General features: G+C 37.7%; 1 protein-coding gene across 28 annotated transcripts in view; it reads left to right on the forward strand.

Moving 5' to 3' along the window:
* Positions 1 to 16483, forward strand: part of PTPRK (protein tyrosine phosphatase receptor type K) — a 404892-nt gene that overhangs the window by 333353 nt on the left and 55056 nt on the right. For 19 of the 28 annotated variants that reach the window (XM_087972104.1, XM_087972119.1, XM_087972125.1 and 16 more), the window contains exon 14: positions 15427 to 15565. In XM_087972104.1, the coding sequence (XP_087828230.1) occupies positions 15427 to 15565 (139 nt within the window). The remainder of the gene's footprint in view (positions 1 to 15426; positions 15566 to 16483) is intronic. The other 9 variants (XM_087972106.1, XM_087972146.1, XM_087972251.1 and 6 more) reach the window with 1 other exon arrangement.

The following is a 16483-nucleotide window of genomic DNA, read 5'->3' on the forward strand; positions in this document are numbered from 1 at the left end:
AGGCTTCTAATGCTAGAGGGCTGTAGAGATTTCTGCATGAGCAATTATTTTTGTGTCTCTGAAGACTTGATAAGTATTTTAAGATAAACTTCCCAATGTTCATTAGTTCATTTTAAGTATGACTCAAACATTTCAGCTTCATTTTGACTGAATGAAACAACTGGCATAGATTTTATTAGCATCTAAAATAAGAAGTTAAGACTTTTCCATTTTAGTAGTTACTTAAAATCACAACTAACATTGTAAGTGACAGGTTAAAAAAAAGCCACTAAAAGCGTAGTATAGATATCTGTTAGATGAAAGAAACCTTTTAATTTCCCAGAAAAAGAAAACAGAACAAACTACCAACCACCTACAAATTTGTACAAAGGAAGAGTAAATAAACTGCTATGATTTACAATTCCAAATCTGCCAATAACCCTCAAAGTCTTGGATGAAGCCTCCAAACTTTCTCCAGGATTGTTAATTTCACAAAGGGGACACTAAGACAAATAGCAGTGAGAAAAAATGAATTCCTTAATGTCTTACTGACAAGCTGAAAGAAGTCACATTTGTGAAGCAAGCTAGGACCCATCTGAAAGTCCTTAAATAATTCTGGTGCAAAGAAAATAGTTCTTTTCATAAAAATGCTAATGATGAGAGAGCAAGTGGATTGAAAACAGACATTATAACACCTCATGTGTAGCTCTTGTGGGGGGGAAAAGCAAATATTAAGTATCACCAGACAATTGGGTTATCATTTCAAAGATATTTTCTCATCTAAATAGAGAAAAGGAATCACCATGGATTGACAAAAAATAATAATCAGTGGGAGTGACTTCCAACTTCCTGTCACTTTCCCTATTGAATTCCCTTGTGGGAAACTTGAAGTTAATATCAGAAATCTCCTCTTCCCTTAACAGATTAGGAGTTGGAAGGGACCTTGAAGGTCTTCTAGTCCAACCTCTTGCTCAGGCAGGAAACCCTGTACCATTTCTGACAAATGGTTGTCTAATCTCTTTTTAAAAACTTCTAATGTTGCAGCACTAACAACTTCTAGAGGCAAGTCATTCCACTGATTAATTGTTCTAACTGTCAGGAAATTTCTCCTTAGTCCTAGATTGCTTATCTCCTTGATTAGTTTCCATTCATTGCTTTTTATCCTGCCTTCAGGTATTTTGGCTGTGATATTGGAACACTGTCCTTCCCTTCCCAGTAGGCAAGTAAAGGGGGGGGGAGGGAGGGAGCAAGGGATTGTGGAACTGGCTGAAAACTATAATGGAACTTTGCAAATGAAGGGTTAGGTGGTGGATCAGCGAAGGCATGCAGGGCTTGTCATGGGTCTGGAATTCATCAGGCTGCACAAGAAGTGCCATTCACATCTGGTAAGGTACATGGAGGGGTAATGCGGATCAGGGAGAGAGTGTGGAAGTGTGCAAGAGGTGTATTGGAGAAGACATGCGGGGGGGGGCTCGAGTTGGGGAAGATGCAGGGTGGTAGCACAGGTCAAGAGAGCATGGACTGTTAAGGGTACACAGAGGTTCATTTCTCCCTATTCCTCCCTTTTTTCTGTTTACAACAGGCACATAAATGGCTGGTGCTAGGTTGGGGAAGGAGGGATGGTGAGACTGACCGGGAAACTCACAGAATGTTGAAATTGAAGATCATGTGACTACAGCAGCATCCAATAGCACTGAAGCAGTCGTTCCCTCAGGAATCATAGGTCCCACATTTTAGACATGAACTGTAAGCTAGCCCATTTGAGGTACCTTGGTTCACAAAGAGTTAAGAATTACCTTCTTTGCACCATTTTGCAAAGCTTAAGGTCATGGTAATATAAGGATAGATGAGATAGATAGGTAGATAGATAGATAGTTGATAGATAGATAGATAGATAGATAGATAGATAGATAGATAGATAGATAGATAGATAATAGATAGATAGATAGATAGATAGATAGATAGATAGATAGATAGATAGATAGATAGATAGATAGATAGATTAAAGTAAAATTACCAATAAAGACCTCTATGTGTGAACATATCTGGGATACTGCCTATGTTTTTTGGCAATGAACTTCAAAAAGAAAAAGGAAACTAAAATTATCAGCATCTATGAGGAGAGGCTATTTTGCAATCATATGGTATTTCATATCCACAAATTAACATAGCTAGATATATCCCAATAAAAATATAATCACAGCAATTGGAAAAGGGTATTGCAGAATTCTGATGAAGAATTCTATTAGAAATGTGTTCATGGTGTACACAGTTCCCAACTTCTCTTCAGTGTGGTTAAATATCTTTGAAGACTAGTATCTATTTTCCCATAGGATATAAAATATTAATGTATATTTTTATGTATGTTGTGACATGCCTTCTAGTATATTTCCCAACAGTAATACATTCTTTGTGGATTTGTTTTTATTCAAACAGAATCTCCTTGAAACCAGATTTGTTTTTCAGCTTCCTAGTGGGAATTGTTTGCCAAAAATAAATAAGTAACAAAATCTGTTTCCAGTATATTATCTATTACATTTAACCAGTTAACTACCAGAGCAGTTCGGAATGCCATTCATAGTTCCTTTATAAACAATTACACATCACAGCTAGAGGGACTGGCATGTTAGCTGAATGTAGGTATGCCTGGTTCTATAGAGGAGTCAACTTTTTAGTGATTTTATTAATGTGACTTTTTCACCATGATCTCATGATTCATGCATACGGGTCTGTGGAGACCCTATTTGGAAACTTCTATTGTTTTTAGGTTTCTTTGATGATAGTCCATTTCCAACATGCACTATATAACAAGGCATGGCTCACACAAAACTGCTTGAGCTTGTTTTCACCTGCCATAGTGGCAGCTCATTCATCCTTCAGCTGATTGTCCACAATATTTTTCTCAGCTGCCTGAAAGGTTTGGGATTTAGGGCACTGGGTTGCTGTGTTTTTACTCCTAAGTGCATAGTTTCGTTTGGTGATTGCAGCGAGAAAGAGATTAGACTTCCAATGCTCTGTTGGGAAATGCCCGAGGCTTAGAGCTTTTCCCATCCTATTTAACATCTACTTGTAGCTGCTAGGAGAGATCATCTGCCAGTTCAAGGTGATCATCAAGTGTGCTTATGATCCCCAGTTGTGCATCTAGTCCCAAGCCTCAGTGGGACATGCAGTAGAAACCCATTCACATACCTGGAAACTCCCAGTGTCTAGATGGGAAAAAACAGGTTCAGACCCAATCTGGGTTAGAGTGAGGGACTGTTTATTCATAAACCTTCTGACGGAAGGATTGTATCATCAAGGATTTCACTCTTGATGGGATTGCAGTTTTTCGGAAACAGTACATTGACAACTTGTGGGTCTTTTTTGACTCATGACACCTGCTCAAGGAATAGGTGGAAGCCATGGCAAAGAGGGTTTGTCCTCAGTTTTGGCTGCACCCTTACCTGGAACAGGATGCTTTGAGGATGCTCACTCATGATCTTGTCATCTTCCAATTAGATTACTGTAATTTGGTCAGGAACTTTAGATGGACCAAAATGCAACTCAGTGACTGGTCTTGATATTGTTGTTAGCATCACCACTGCAGGAGTATTATACTATTGCACATGCCCTCAGAGAAAGAGAAAATGGAATCAGTGGGATCTAGAAGCAATAGTCTTGACATCAGTGATTCCAACAGTGATAGAGCCAATGACCTCTTTTCTGGTTGAGGAAAATGCCTTCAACCACTCACAGTCTCCCAGGTTCAGGATCAACTACTCTATCTTAAGCAGAGGCAAGAAATAAAGATTTAACAACAAGAGTCAGTGTTGAAGAGCATACTGCCGCAGCTTTGTCTGGGGTGGAGGCTCAGCATCATTGATTTGCTGGCCTCACTCTTTGGGAGCAGCTTGAGTGGTGCAGTGGCCTAGAGGTGGAGCTCTCACTTGACAACCAGAAGGCTGTGAGTTCAATCCTAGGTAGTGGCAGATACTTCTCTCTCTGGACACATTGAGATTATACCTGCTGAATAAAACTCCACATTGGGGACAGGAAGGGCATCCGGCCAGTAAACACTCTGCTCTATTCAATTGCCCTGACTTTACCCCACAAGGGATTATGGGATTGTTAAAATAGGATGACTCCTTGGGAGCAGCTATTAAGAACATTTTTTTTTTTCAAGCCACAGCTATGTCATGCTTACCTTGCTGTTCTTGGGCTTTGAGCTCTGGATTCTACCTCACTGTGTTTTGTGTCTCTTTCCTTGGATTCATTGCTTTTTTTATTAGGTTCCTGGTCTCAACCCATGCCAACCTTGTTGACTACGTTTATCGTTACCCTCTTAAGATAGTGGTAAAAAAGACTCTCATCTTCTAAAAGTTCTGAGTTTTGCTTATCATTGAACTGTGACAACTTGCTCTATTGTTGGCTGGCAGTCAACAGTGTCACACAGAAAAAGGAGCTGCTCTGGCTGCAGTCCAAGTCAAGATATTGGTTTTTCTCTTTAAAGCCCTGTGTGACTTGGGGCCTGGGTAGCTGAGAAATCACCTTTTCCTATTGAACGATAAAGAATTTGTAAAACAAACACAGGTAGAGACCTTACAATACTTCGATTTGAATTCAGAAGCATCAAATGCCCAAATGTTTGAATGGGAAGTGTATATCCAAGATTGAATTATTGCTTATGCATCACACAAAAATAAGATTAAAAATAATTTAGAAGATGAAACTGAAATGTTTTAAAATTTTAAAAGTCTATTCAAAACTATAAGTGTACACTGTGTGTATATGCATGTATTGGATATATTTTATTTTGTATCTGATAAATCAGTTAGTGCTCAAGTTGAGGCCCAAGCACCTCCTTTGGATTCTTTCATTTCTCTTTTGGTTTCAATCATTTTCTTTTAGGTACCCTTCATTCTTACAGTGAACAAATTGGTTGGATGGCATTCTCTTTGACATAAAATTCGATAATCTTGTCAAGCGATAGAGCACCCAGAAATCCAATTTGTACAAAATATTACTCCTTTGCCACTCTTGTACTAAGGGACATCAAGTGACTCCTGGGTCAAGCCAACTTCAGTGCCATTGACTCCTTCCCACATGAAGAATCTTTGTAAAGGAAAAAGAATATTATTCATTATTCCAAGTACTATTGCCTAACATTATAGTGGAGACATCACAATCAAGTTTTCACTGTCAACAGCTTACTGCATTCATGGAGAAGAAAACATTAGAAAGTCATGTCATAATCTTTGGACCTCTCACTCTCCACATCAAGCATGAATGCTGAAATACCATGGGTTGATTGGTTTGTTTGTTTTTTATTTATTTCATTTATGTAGCCACTCACTCAGCATGCAACTTGGGTAGCTAATAACTACTAAAAAAGCATCAACAAAATTATAGAACAGCAGTTAAAACACATCACTCCCAAGGCAGTTCATACATCCATAATGAATAAACACTTAAAGCATCTAAAACCTATCCCCCTGGTAAGTCTGCTGCACCAGACTGACACTGGAGGCTAGGGCTAATATTTAGGACATTCTTTTCACTAGAACAAACTATTAAAGTAATAAGACTAAGAACACACTGCTGGTTTAGAAGTTTTCTGTGACAGAAAATAGAGACTGCAGCTACCCAATGTTATCCCTTTTACTATATTCATGTGTTAACCAAAAGGCATTAGCCTTTCAAATGGAAGATATCATTTTATACTCAAGGAGGTTTTACTGTATGTCTAACATAGCATAGTTATCTGTAAATGCCAGCCTGAAGGCTCCAAGCAGTACCTTTGATAATTCCCCCCCCCCCCAATTTAAAAGCCACCTGGCTTATGTTCAAAGTGGTTACATAACAGTCATTGAATTCTACTGTCATTTCACAGGATTACCATATTGAATAATGTGTCTTACTACTTTTAAGAATTATTTTTACTATTCTTGACCTTCCAAAGACCTTCTAAAGGCTGTGTTTCTTTTCTTTTTCTTTTTAACCAATAGTTTTACAAAGAAAATTAGCAACCACCAAGTTTTGCTCTGAGCCGCCTAGTCAGTCCTTTCTCTACATAAGAATACTCACCCGTGTGTGTGAATCACAGAGAATTACCATATTTTTTGCTCTATAAGACGCACTTTCCCCCCCAAAAAAGTGGGTGGAAATGTCTGTGCATCTTATGGAGCAAAAAATATGGGTGGTGGTGGTGGGGTCCTATTACAGTGCTGAACCCACCTCTTCTGTCTTTGTCATTGCCCATTTTCCTCCTCTAAACCTAGGTGCATCTTATGGTCAGTGTGTCTTATAGTGTGAAAAATATTATATAACGAAGAACTGGTTTCAGAATTCGCCAATCATTGCAGTTCTTCAAGTTCTCAACTCGTACCTTGCTTGATGTCACTGTTTCTTTGAATTCACTTTGTCTTTCTTAGGAACTGAAGGTATTTGACAGTTGTGTAGTAGGAGGAGCACCAAACACATCTGTAGGTTTTGACAGGTTCCAAAGGAGAGGTCTGCAAAGGCTCTTATACATTTACAGATGAAGAATTGCAGTTATAGATTCTTTCCCCAGTTCAGATGACAGAAAAGGCATGCATTCATACAAATTCTCACACATATTTTGTAAAACTTTTTTTGGGTAATAACCAAAAATAACCACTTGACTGTATATAGTTGAAAAGCAGCGCAATATATTATTTTTAAAAATTGTATGACATGTAAATAATAAATTGATCAGTGCCATTGTACTTCTGAAAGCCTTGAAGTTATTTAATGACACTGAGGCTTAAGAATAGTTAAATGTATTCCTTTTTTTCATTCCTGTTTAATAGTATTACACCATAAATGGGTTTTCGGTTTAATTAATGCCTAGATAATAGAAGGATTACACAGAGCTACATGGATATTTCATCCCTTTGTGCCTGTTTTTTTTATTATGATGATAATACAAAAATCTTTAATGCTCATAATACTACCCATATGTCAACTAGAAATCCCCAGAAATCTGCAAAACTGGAAATCAAGAAGATAGTAATATACTGAGGAAGCTAAATGAAGTCCTAAGCCATGTTAGCAGTTGAAGATACTTCAACCACAATACTAATATTTCTAGCTTCTTAACATACAAAATGCTGATTTTCCACAACTTATTATATCTGGATCTCTTCAATCATGTTACTGACTGCTTCCTCTCTTTCTCTCTCCCTTAGACAGCTCTTTGATTGAAAGTGTAGCATTGTGGCATCTGTGCTATTGCCCCAAGTGCTATTCCTATGTGTTACAATCAGTACAGCTTTTCCTTAGATTTATGTTTCTGGCATATGGACAGCTGGAAGTCATTTAAAGAGACCATTGCATGTCCTAATTTCTTCAATATAATATCCCTATCCACAAGACATCAGTTTAGATGTCTTCCCCTTTTAGAATCATCCATTTGATATTTAATCAGTGCTATGAAAATGGCATTGAACAGAATAACAACTATATTTATAATTAAATGTTGCAGCAGACTTTGCAAATATTCAGAAGGCAGTTTGCTTTACTGAACCTGCTATCCTGATCTTCTGAATGTAGCTATTATTTTTTACTTTCTAGATTTTTGCCAACACTCAGATACCACAGTAATGTAAAATGTAAGAGGTTCAAGAATTGCATGGGTTTATATATACTTGGTTTTTTACACTTCCACAATATGCCAGAAATCTGCAGGTGTTATAAAATCAAAATGGGCATGCCTATGATTTGCATTACTCGGCAAAACTTTATCTGGTTCTATTCCTCTCCATCAAATACATTAACTTTTCTGCATTTAATGTCAGCATTCTCTGCATAGTTTAAGTGGTTATGGGTAGGTAGTTTATTGTAGAATATGTGATATGATTTTATATGATTTCAGCTGCATTGTTTCACTGTCTTTATATTATTTTTAACTGTGAGCTATTCAGAGTCACGTATTTAGAATGGTCAACATATAGCATTTGATGAAATTTCTCTTTCTCTCTGAAAAATAAGTCACTTAGTTCTGTATAGCCCGTGCTGTTTTCAAGATCTGAAAAAGAATGATTCATCTTAATTACCCAAAATAATGATACATGTAGTATTCAGTACCATTTGGTATTTTGCTTTTTTACACTGCTGTCTGAGGGAATCTTATTTATATGTTAGATGGTGGTTGAGGGCAGTAACTAAATTTCCATTATGAAAGTGTTTTGCAGAGCCTGAAGTAATAGTTCCATTTGTTTTCTTCATATTATTCCATTTTCCTATTTTTTTCTCTTAATTTAATCTTTCACCTTCACATAATTCATCACACTTCATTAGTTCCCTCTGAGAACAAGCTACATTTCCCCTATACCAGGTCTAGTAAATAGGCTGAAAATTAGATTTTTGTACCTATAACATTCAGTCTCTCTTGTGTTCTGTGGAACTGACGGCATTCCTTCGGCAATGAATCAATCTTCTTTGGCGAAGTTAATGGATGACTTTCCAATTGTTTTATATTAGTCTAATCAGATTTTCTATTTCTACCCATCAAGCTGCCTTTTTTTTACTCCTTTCCCAGTTCTTCTAAATATAATGTATTGTGTGAAGCATTTCTTGCACCCTCAATAGATTTGCTTTAAAAAATTGTTTTCCCATTTAATACTGTACTGATTTTATGCATTTTCCCATCCTTTAATATATCTCCTGTAACATACTAAATAAACTGCTTGGGGGAATGTTGGTCATTTAACTTCAGCTGTGAGATCAAGTGGGGAAAATGGTAAATGCCTATAGGATCTTGTTCACTGCTGATAGAGAAAACAAAAACAGTTTGAAAGAAAAGATTAGTCTTTAACATTTCTGTTAAATTCCTCCCACCATTTCCAAAATGCCTTTTCTAATTTGTCACTTGTAAGGGGCATTTTACTCCAGCAGATAACAAAAACATTTAGACAAAGTAAGCTGGGGTATAGTAGCTTCCTCTGCTGTTTGGTATGCCAGCTACTAAATAAATACAATGTGTGATGATTTCTTTTTTCATTTGAACTTCAGGAGAAGGGTTTACAAAAATTCTGTATTTTCTATACAGGGAATTTTCCAGCATGAATTTGCATTTTGTTGCTTTTTTTCTTGGTGGATGTTGCCTTCTTAATGTATTACTCATACATGCCAAAAGTACACAGAGCACATCCTGATTTTGAAATTCAAATGATATTTTATCATTCCTGCTCTGAATCTGCATTATCTATGCAATCTAATCCAGAGGATCCTTTGGGTTTAGAAAAAAGTATAAGTAATGAAATATTGGACGAGATGATAGGTGGGTGGTTATAATCTAATGCCCCAAATCATAATGTAATTGATGTTACACACATGGCTGTTTCTGAAAGGCATGGCTTGCAGATAACGAAAAATATGTTAAACCAGATATGTCATAATGATTTCAAGATGAGACTTTAGTATGCCCAAACACTATTCACAATCTCCTCACTGATTATATTAGGTCAGCAAGATCAACAATCTCTAGACAGATAAGCTTTACAAATCTGTAACTAAATGTATGACGAAGCTTTGAATCTTAATGGTGTCATCATGTCATGCAAATGCACCTTGGCATTGTGCTTAGAATGTGGAGGCAGATGATACACAAATGTAAGTTAGAGGTTCATATAGAATAGAGTAAAAAGTGTATCATGAATGAATTCACTATTCTTTCAATTTGCATAGTTTCCATTCTTTCCCAGAATATGGATGTATGTTTTTGCCATTCAAGACTACATATGCAAGATATCCAGAGAAGAGTCTGACGGCACATATTTTTTGCAGATTTTTCTCTGAACTGCTGCCCAGATGGGAGATCACATCGGAGCCTTAAATTAAATGGCTCCCAAAGAAAAGGGATTGTGGGTAAAGTTAAAAATGTTTCTTTCTTCAAAACAACTTGATCCAATTTAAATTCCATTCTACTGAGGTTTTACTAAGGCATGAGTTTTTTTGTTTTTAGTTCTGGATCTAGCTATTGACTACAATCCAGAAAAAATGGAAAGGTGTAAGGTATCTTTGCATTTCTGTATGTTCCATGCCATTCAATGAATTTGTGAAATCTGCAAATTATAATTTTGAAATATTTATCTTCCTCCCTCTATACAGAGTAGTGTGTGGTTGGTTTACAATCCATAATTATAATGATTTCAATAAATTTTTAAGCCATTAAACCTCAGTTCAAACAAATGCAGAAAAGCCGTGTCTTCTCTGATAACTCTAAATTATAAATGATAGCAGCAACTAGATTCTAATGAAATCTTCTTTCCCTTGTTTAATCAAGTTTCCACTATGCATTTCTTTCAAAAAGACGTGTTTATGGGTTTGCACTCATCATGAGCAATAGTACCTTAACACAAACTGTTAACGCTATACAGGATGCAGGATGTTTTACAAGGATAACAATGATTCGGTTTAGATTTAATGACACAAGCAAGACCAAATAAATATGAGGACTACTGTACCGAACTTCTTTCTTATAAGAGTTGTAAACCAAAATAGAACAAGGTTATCACAGAATAAATCTTTCACCATTTTTGAGGAGCACTGTAGTTGGGAGGGAAAAAAGAGGTATACTTAAAGATGGAGGAAATAGAGAATACACATCGACAAATGCAACCAAAAAAACTTTATAAAAGGGATGTGAGCACCATGTCCACCCAAACATCTCTCCATTCCACAATACAAATGAATCCCCAGCTTGCTTTTCTCAGTATGTCTTTATTTATATGTAGTTATTAAAATGATTTATGTAATTACCCACCCAATTCACATGTAATGACTCTGGGTAGCTAACAAAGAGTTAAAAACATCAAAACAAAATAGAAATACAAATGTACCATAATAAAGCACAACCAGTATCAAGGAACAAAACAAACACATTCCAATTCCCATGCCGTTATAAGGATAGGTTTATCCAATACTCTGGTTCAATGTTGAGGAGGGGAAAAAAAGAATTTTACCAAATCTTGCAGGCTTTTTTTACCTTATCAAAAGCCAACAAGTTTTGAGCCACCTTTATTTCAGGAGGTATCCTAAGGCTACAGTGACAGAAAAAGTCCACTTCCTGGGTCCAGCGAGGTGACTTTTTTTTACAGAAGCAACCCAAGGCATACCCAACCTGCTGGAAACTTTGGATCAGACAGAAACAATTTGAGACTGGAGGGCCCACAGATAATCTGGCCTGAATGGCTGTAGAGGTAGTAACCAGGCTGGTTTCGCTTCAGAGTTGACATGGGCATAATTGGTGCATAATCTCTTTTTCCCAGATGGCTATCTGCCAGCCTTATAAGAATGGAAGATGAATTACATTTAGGCCCCTTTATTGCCATAAAGTACTCCTTAACAAAGGCTGTTACCCATGTTCAGTTGGATTTGTTCTTTGTTTTCTTCCAGCAACACACTAGCTAGCTATCTCTTCTGCTAGTTCATCTGAAAACAAGATAACTCTTTGGAATCCCCAAGCAGATAGATGGTTGCATTTGATCCAAGGTCAAATGCACCCATCATTCCTATATCAAAATTAATTATATTAAATTTTATTATTATATTATCTGATAACTAATAGCAGATAGTGTTACCCTAAATGTTTAGGGAGATTCTTAATCATCCAGGTCATAGTTGTCGCAAAGATGCTTTTTCAAGAGGCAACTGCACTTCCTTGTTTTCTTCTTATTTGAAGACATTTCACTACTCATCCAAAAAGCTTCTTTAGCTCTGACTAGATGGTGAGGGAATGGAAGGATTTACAGGAATATAAATCCTTCCACCACCCCCAGCATCCAGCCAGAGCTGAAGAAGCTTCTTGGATGAGAAGTGAAATGTCTTCAAAGAAAAAGAAAAAACAGTTTTGGGATAAAACAGTCCAAAAAACAGTTTGGGGATAGTGTCACTGTAATATCCCAGATACACTTTGGAAAAGATTCATCTTAACCTGTTTCTAGAAAACAATTACAAAAAAATTGGCCTCAAACTCAAGTGGGAGGCCATTCCACAACAAAAACACCACCAGTGAAAAACAATGCTTGCAAGCCTTATTTAGACCTTCAGCTCCCAGAAGTGGGGTACAAAAAGCAGTTTCTGCTGGAATTATTACACCAGAGTAGTTAATTTTGGCTAGAAGGGGTGGTCCTGTAACTTTCTAGACAAAAAGCCATTCCAACAGCAATTTGAATCATGTTTGGAAACCAGCTGGAAGGCAAGACAAGGCCAGCAGCACAGGTGTGGTATACTTGTTGAGCACCAGATAAATACATATCTGCTACATTTTGAACTAACTGCAGTTTCTAAGTCTTCAACGGCATGTTACGTACAACATGTTGCATTTATCAACTTGCATAGAAATGGAGCAGGGGTGGGATGCTACTGGTTCTGCCCGGTTCTAAAGAACCGGTAACTCTGAAGAGCAGCAGACACTTAAACAGTTCTTTGTTGCCTGCTGTTTGGCCCACCCGCCAGCCCAGGCTCTTGCCTGTCCCTTATTTCCTGCTTTTTCACCCTCAGCTGTTTTGTGCGGCACAGCTGAGGTTGAAAAAGCAGGAAAAAAGAGGCTTTTTGAATGCTGCGCACCTGTGCGCAGCACTTTTCAGCTTTACACGCGCATGCGGGGTAATGTAAATGTTATCACTGAACCGGTAGTAACACCAGTAACACCAGTTGAATCCCACCCCTGAAATGGAGGCATGTGACATTACTGTTGTGACATCCATTCACCCTGAGTATGGGTGAATGGATGGGTATCATTGCATATTGGTGATACTGTACTCCAATGGATGATCTCTCTAGCACCTTCCTAGCAGGGAGATATGGAGACTGGATGGTATAAAAAGTCAGGTGCTTAGAAGGCCTTTTGAGAGAGGCAGGTCAATAAATCAATCTTAGGAACTTCTCTAGATGAGATACCTACCTTGCTCTGAAGCCTAATTCTTTTTTTTTTAATGTTACAGGTGAGTACAGGTATCTTTCAACCTACAACCATTCATTTAGTGACTCTTCGAAGTTACAACAACACTGTCAAAAGTGACACTACTGTTTTTCACATTTATGACTCTTGCGGCATCCCCATGGTCACATGATCAAAATTCAGGCCCTTGGCAACTGGCATGTATTTATGACAGTTGCACTTTCCCAGGTTCATATGAACACCATTGCCAGCTGACTTCTGACAGGAAAAGTCAATGGGGGAAGCCAGATTTGCTTAACAACGGCATGATTCACTTAACCACTTCAATGATTTGCTTACAACTGTGGCCAAAAAAAGGTCCTAAAATGGGGCAAAACTCACTTAACATCTACCTTGTTTAGCCGTGGAAATTTTGAGCCCAATTATGGCCAAAGAATCAAGGATTACCTATATAGTGGCCTCGGATTGTAAGTAGAAAGAATTGTAATCCCAAGTAGCAAAGGACGTGTTTATAGGAGTCATTGTTCTACTAAAGTACAAATGCTATCAGCATCTAATCTATTTGACCCCTTTTAATAAAAGAAAAAGTTTTTTTGAAAGATCTTAAAAACCTTAAGGTGTGCGGGGACCCATTTGTTGGTTAATTTAATGGCATATTCCTGGCCTCTGTGCTTTTCACTTATTGTATTCTGCATCTCTGATTTACTTGCAAGCTTTTCTATTTTTCATATATATTTAGCAGAGCTTATTTGAATGTTGCAGACTCTTTCAGAGTAGTTGCCTTTGTCTGCAAATAAACAAACAGTGTACCTTGTATCAGTGGTGGGATTTAAAAAAAAATACTTCCGGTTCTGTGGGCATAGCTTGGTGGGCATGGCTTGGTGGGCATGGCAGGGGAAGGATACTGCAAAATCCCCATTCCCTCCCCACCCCACTAACCTGCTTTCCAGCTCCGTCCTCCTGTATGGGGCAACAAAAGAAGACCTAGCCAATAAGCTGGGACTTGGGAGACAGAGAATAGATGGGGGTGGGGCTAGTCAGAGGTGGTATTTGCTGGTTCTCCGAACTACTCAAAATTTCTGCTACCGGTTCTCCGGAACTGGTCAGAACCTGCTGAATACCACCTGTGCCTTGTATATGTGGTAGGAGGTAGGAGCTTTCAGTTGCTATTGCCTTCCTGATTTAAAAAAAAAAAAAACAACTCTCGGGAGCTTGGTTTGCAGGGAACAGGCGTAACACTTTTCACCTATTTTAAGTATTTCAGGTATCTGTAATTGCAGTTTAGTAAAATTCTACTGGGTGGATGGAAAGCAGGCGTAAATCATTATTTAGCTCAAATTTTACATTCTTTCAGAACATAAGGCAGCTACCTGCACTGCAGTAGCTCATTACAGGCATTGTGATTTGTTTTGGTATCTCTAATTATTTCATATATAATTCACGAACTTGGATAAATGAACAGTGTTAAATCAGTTACAAGAAAGGGCATACAGCCAACTAAAATTTTGATATATCTGGGCAGGATAGTCTAAAATAAGGGAGAGATCCTAAAGGTCTCCTACTATAGCTATCAATTATCTTTTCTAGCATGCTAATGGAAGTTATTAGAAGATTCAGGAACCTCCTTAAAATATAACACCAAAAGAACGGGGGCCTGTTAGGGCATGGAGACTCATAATTGTTTTAGAATCATTTAATAGTAGGTGGCTGGGTAAATGCATAGAGAAAATGGTTGGGGGACCTATGAGGTTACTTATATGTCTTTTACCAGTCAAACAGTCAGATTCTCACTTTAACCATTATTTGAGAGTAACCTTTTTTCAGCTTACAGGAACTACAAGTTAAAACAGTCCTAGACATTCTTACTCTTGAGGAAAAATACATGCCCTAATAGCACTAGCACTTAGTCTTATGTACAGCTTCATGGTGCTTTACAGCATTCTCTAAACCAGGGGTGTCAAACTCAAGGCCTGGGGCCCAGATCTGGTCCACAGGATGTTTAGATCTGGTCCGGGGGAAACAGCAAAGGACTGGCCTGCAGTGCCTCTGCCAGCAAAAATGGAACTCCATTTTTGCTGGCAGAGGATTGCAGGAAGCCATCGCAGCCCAAAATGGAGCTCAGGAGCCTGTTTTCACTGGCAGACCACTTGAGCCGCCACAGGCGCCCCCAACATGAGTGATGTTGAGCTGGACATGCCCCCGTGCCCATGCCACCCCTACCCAACCCACCATGATGCAGCCCTGAATGAAATTGAGTTTGACACCCCTGCTCTAAGTGGTTTACAAAGGGCAACATATTTCCCACAACAATCTAGGCCTCATTTTACTAACCTTGGAAGGATGGAGTCAACCTTGAGTCAACTCCTGGTTATGGGGAGAGTCAGATTGTAATACTGCATTCTAACCACTATGCCACCAAGGATCTAATAGATTTGTATAATATAGTTCTTCTTCCTGGTCCAATATTGCATCAATGCAGAGCCCATTTGGATGGGAGCAATGGTTAAAACAGTTCAAGTAACTTTTAATACTGTTTCTCCCAGCAGCTGCAACAGAAGAACCAGAGGTTATTCCTGACCCAGCCAAGCAGACTGACCGTGTAGTGAAAATAGCAGGAATAAGTGCTGGAATCCTTGTCTTTATTCTCATCCTCCTCCTTGTCATATTAATTGTCAAAAAAAGGTAAGTATGGTAAATTTGCCATTTTCTTTTCATGCAAATAAATGATAAGATTTGTTCACAGTTCATTGTAGGAAAATGGTACTAGGGAGAGCATCCTTATCATGAATGGAAGGTATTTCGTAAAGTCAGAAACCGATATTATACCATAAAAATCAAATATATATATATTAGTATTGTTGTACAAACTGTAAAGACAATGACTGGTGAAATTGAAATAATAGCTTTATACCTTCATAACATTTCTTATATTTTACTAGGGTTAAACTGAACTTGCTGTTTCAATTAGCCCTGCTTATTCTCTTGTATTATGAAATGTCTGGCCTACTTATCTTGGAAAATATTTTACAGGCTATGTTACCTTCATTTATATTTTTGTAAGTGATGAAAGCTATAGTTAAAATCACATTATCTTATTATAAATTTTCCATTGGGTTATAGGCCTGCAGACCTCAAAATGCAAAAGTATATTAAATGGTGTCTCATTTCTTTAAAAAAAACTTAGCAATTTCAAAGTAACAACAAAAATCAATAGCACCACCTTCTGGAAATAGAAGTAATTCTGAAAAAAAAAAACCTATAGTTTTATTTTTTAAAAAACACATTTTATTGGTAAGTTTCAAACACTTTGTTAATTGACACATATTTTCATAATCAACATATGTGACTTAATGAATAGCTTTCAGATCCTTTTTCCTTGCAGTTTCTGTTTCTCTCACACATCTGGATGAGCAAATGGCTGCTTAATATGAAGCTGCTTATGTCAAGTGATTTGTTCCATCTAGCCTAGGACTGATGGACAGAGAGCCAGTTCTTTAAAATGTCACTTAAAAGTCTCTCACATCACCTGCCACTTGGGATCCCCTTAACTGGAGACGATAAAAATAATATGCAGACTTTATGAATTCAGACTGTGTGTTC

This window comes from Notechis scutatus, chromosome 1, assembly GCF_049901735.1.
Source record: "Notechis scutatus isolate UNSWTSFEM ecotype Mainland chromosome 1, rNotScu1.2, whole genome shotgun sequence".
Taxonomy (NCBI): domain Eukaryota; kingdom Metazoa; phylum Chordata; class Lepidosauria; order Squamata; family Elapidae; genus Notechis; species Notechis scutatus.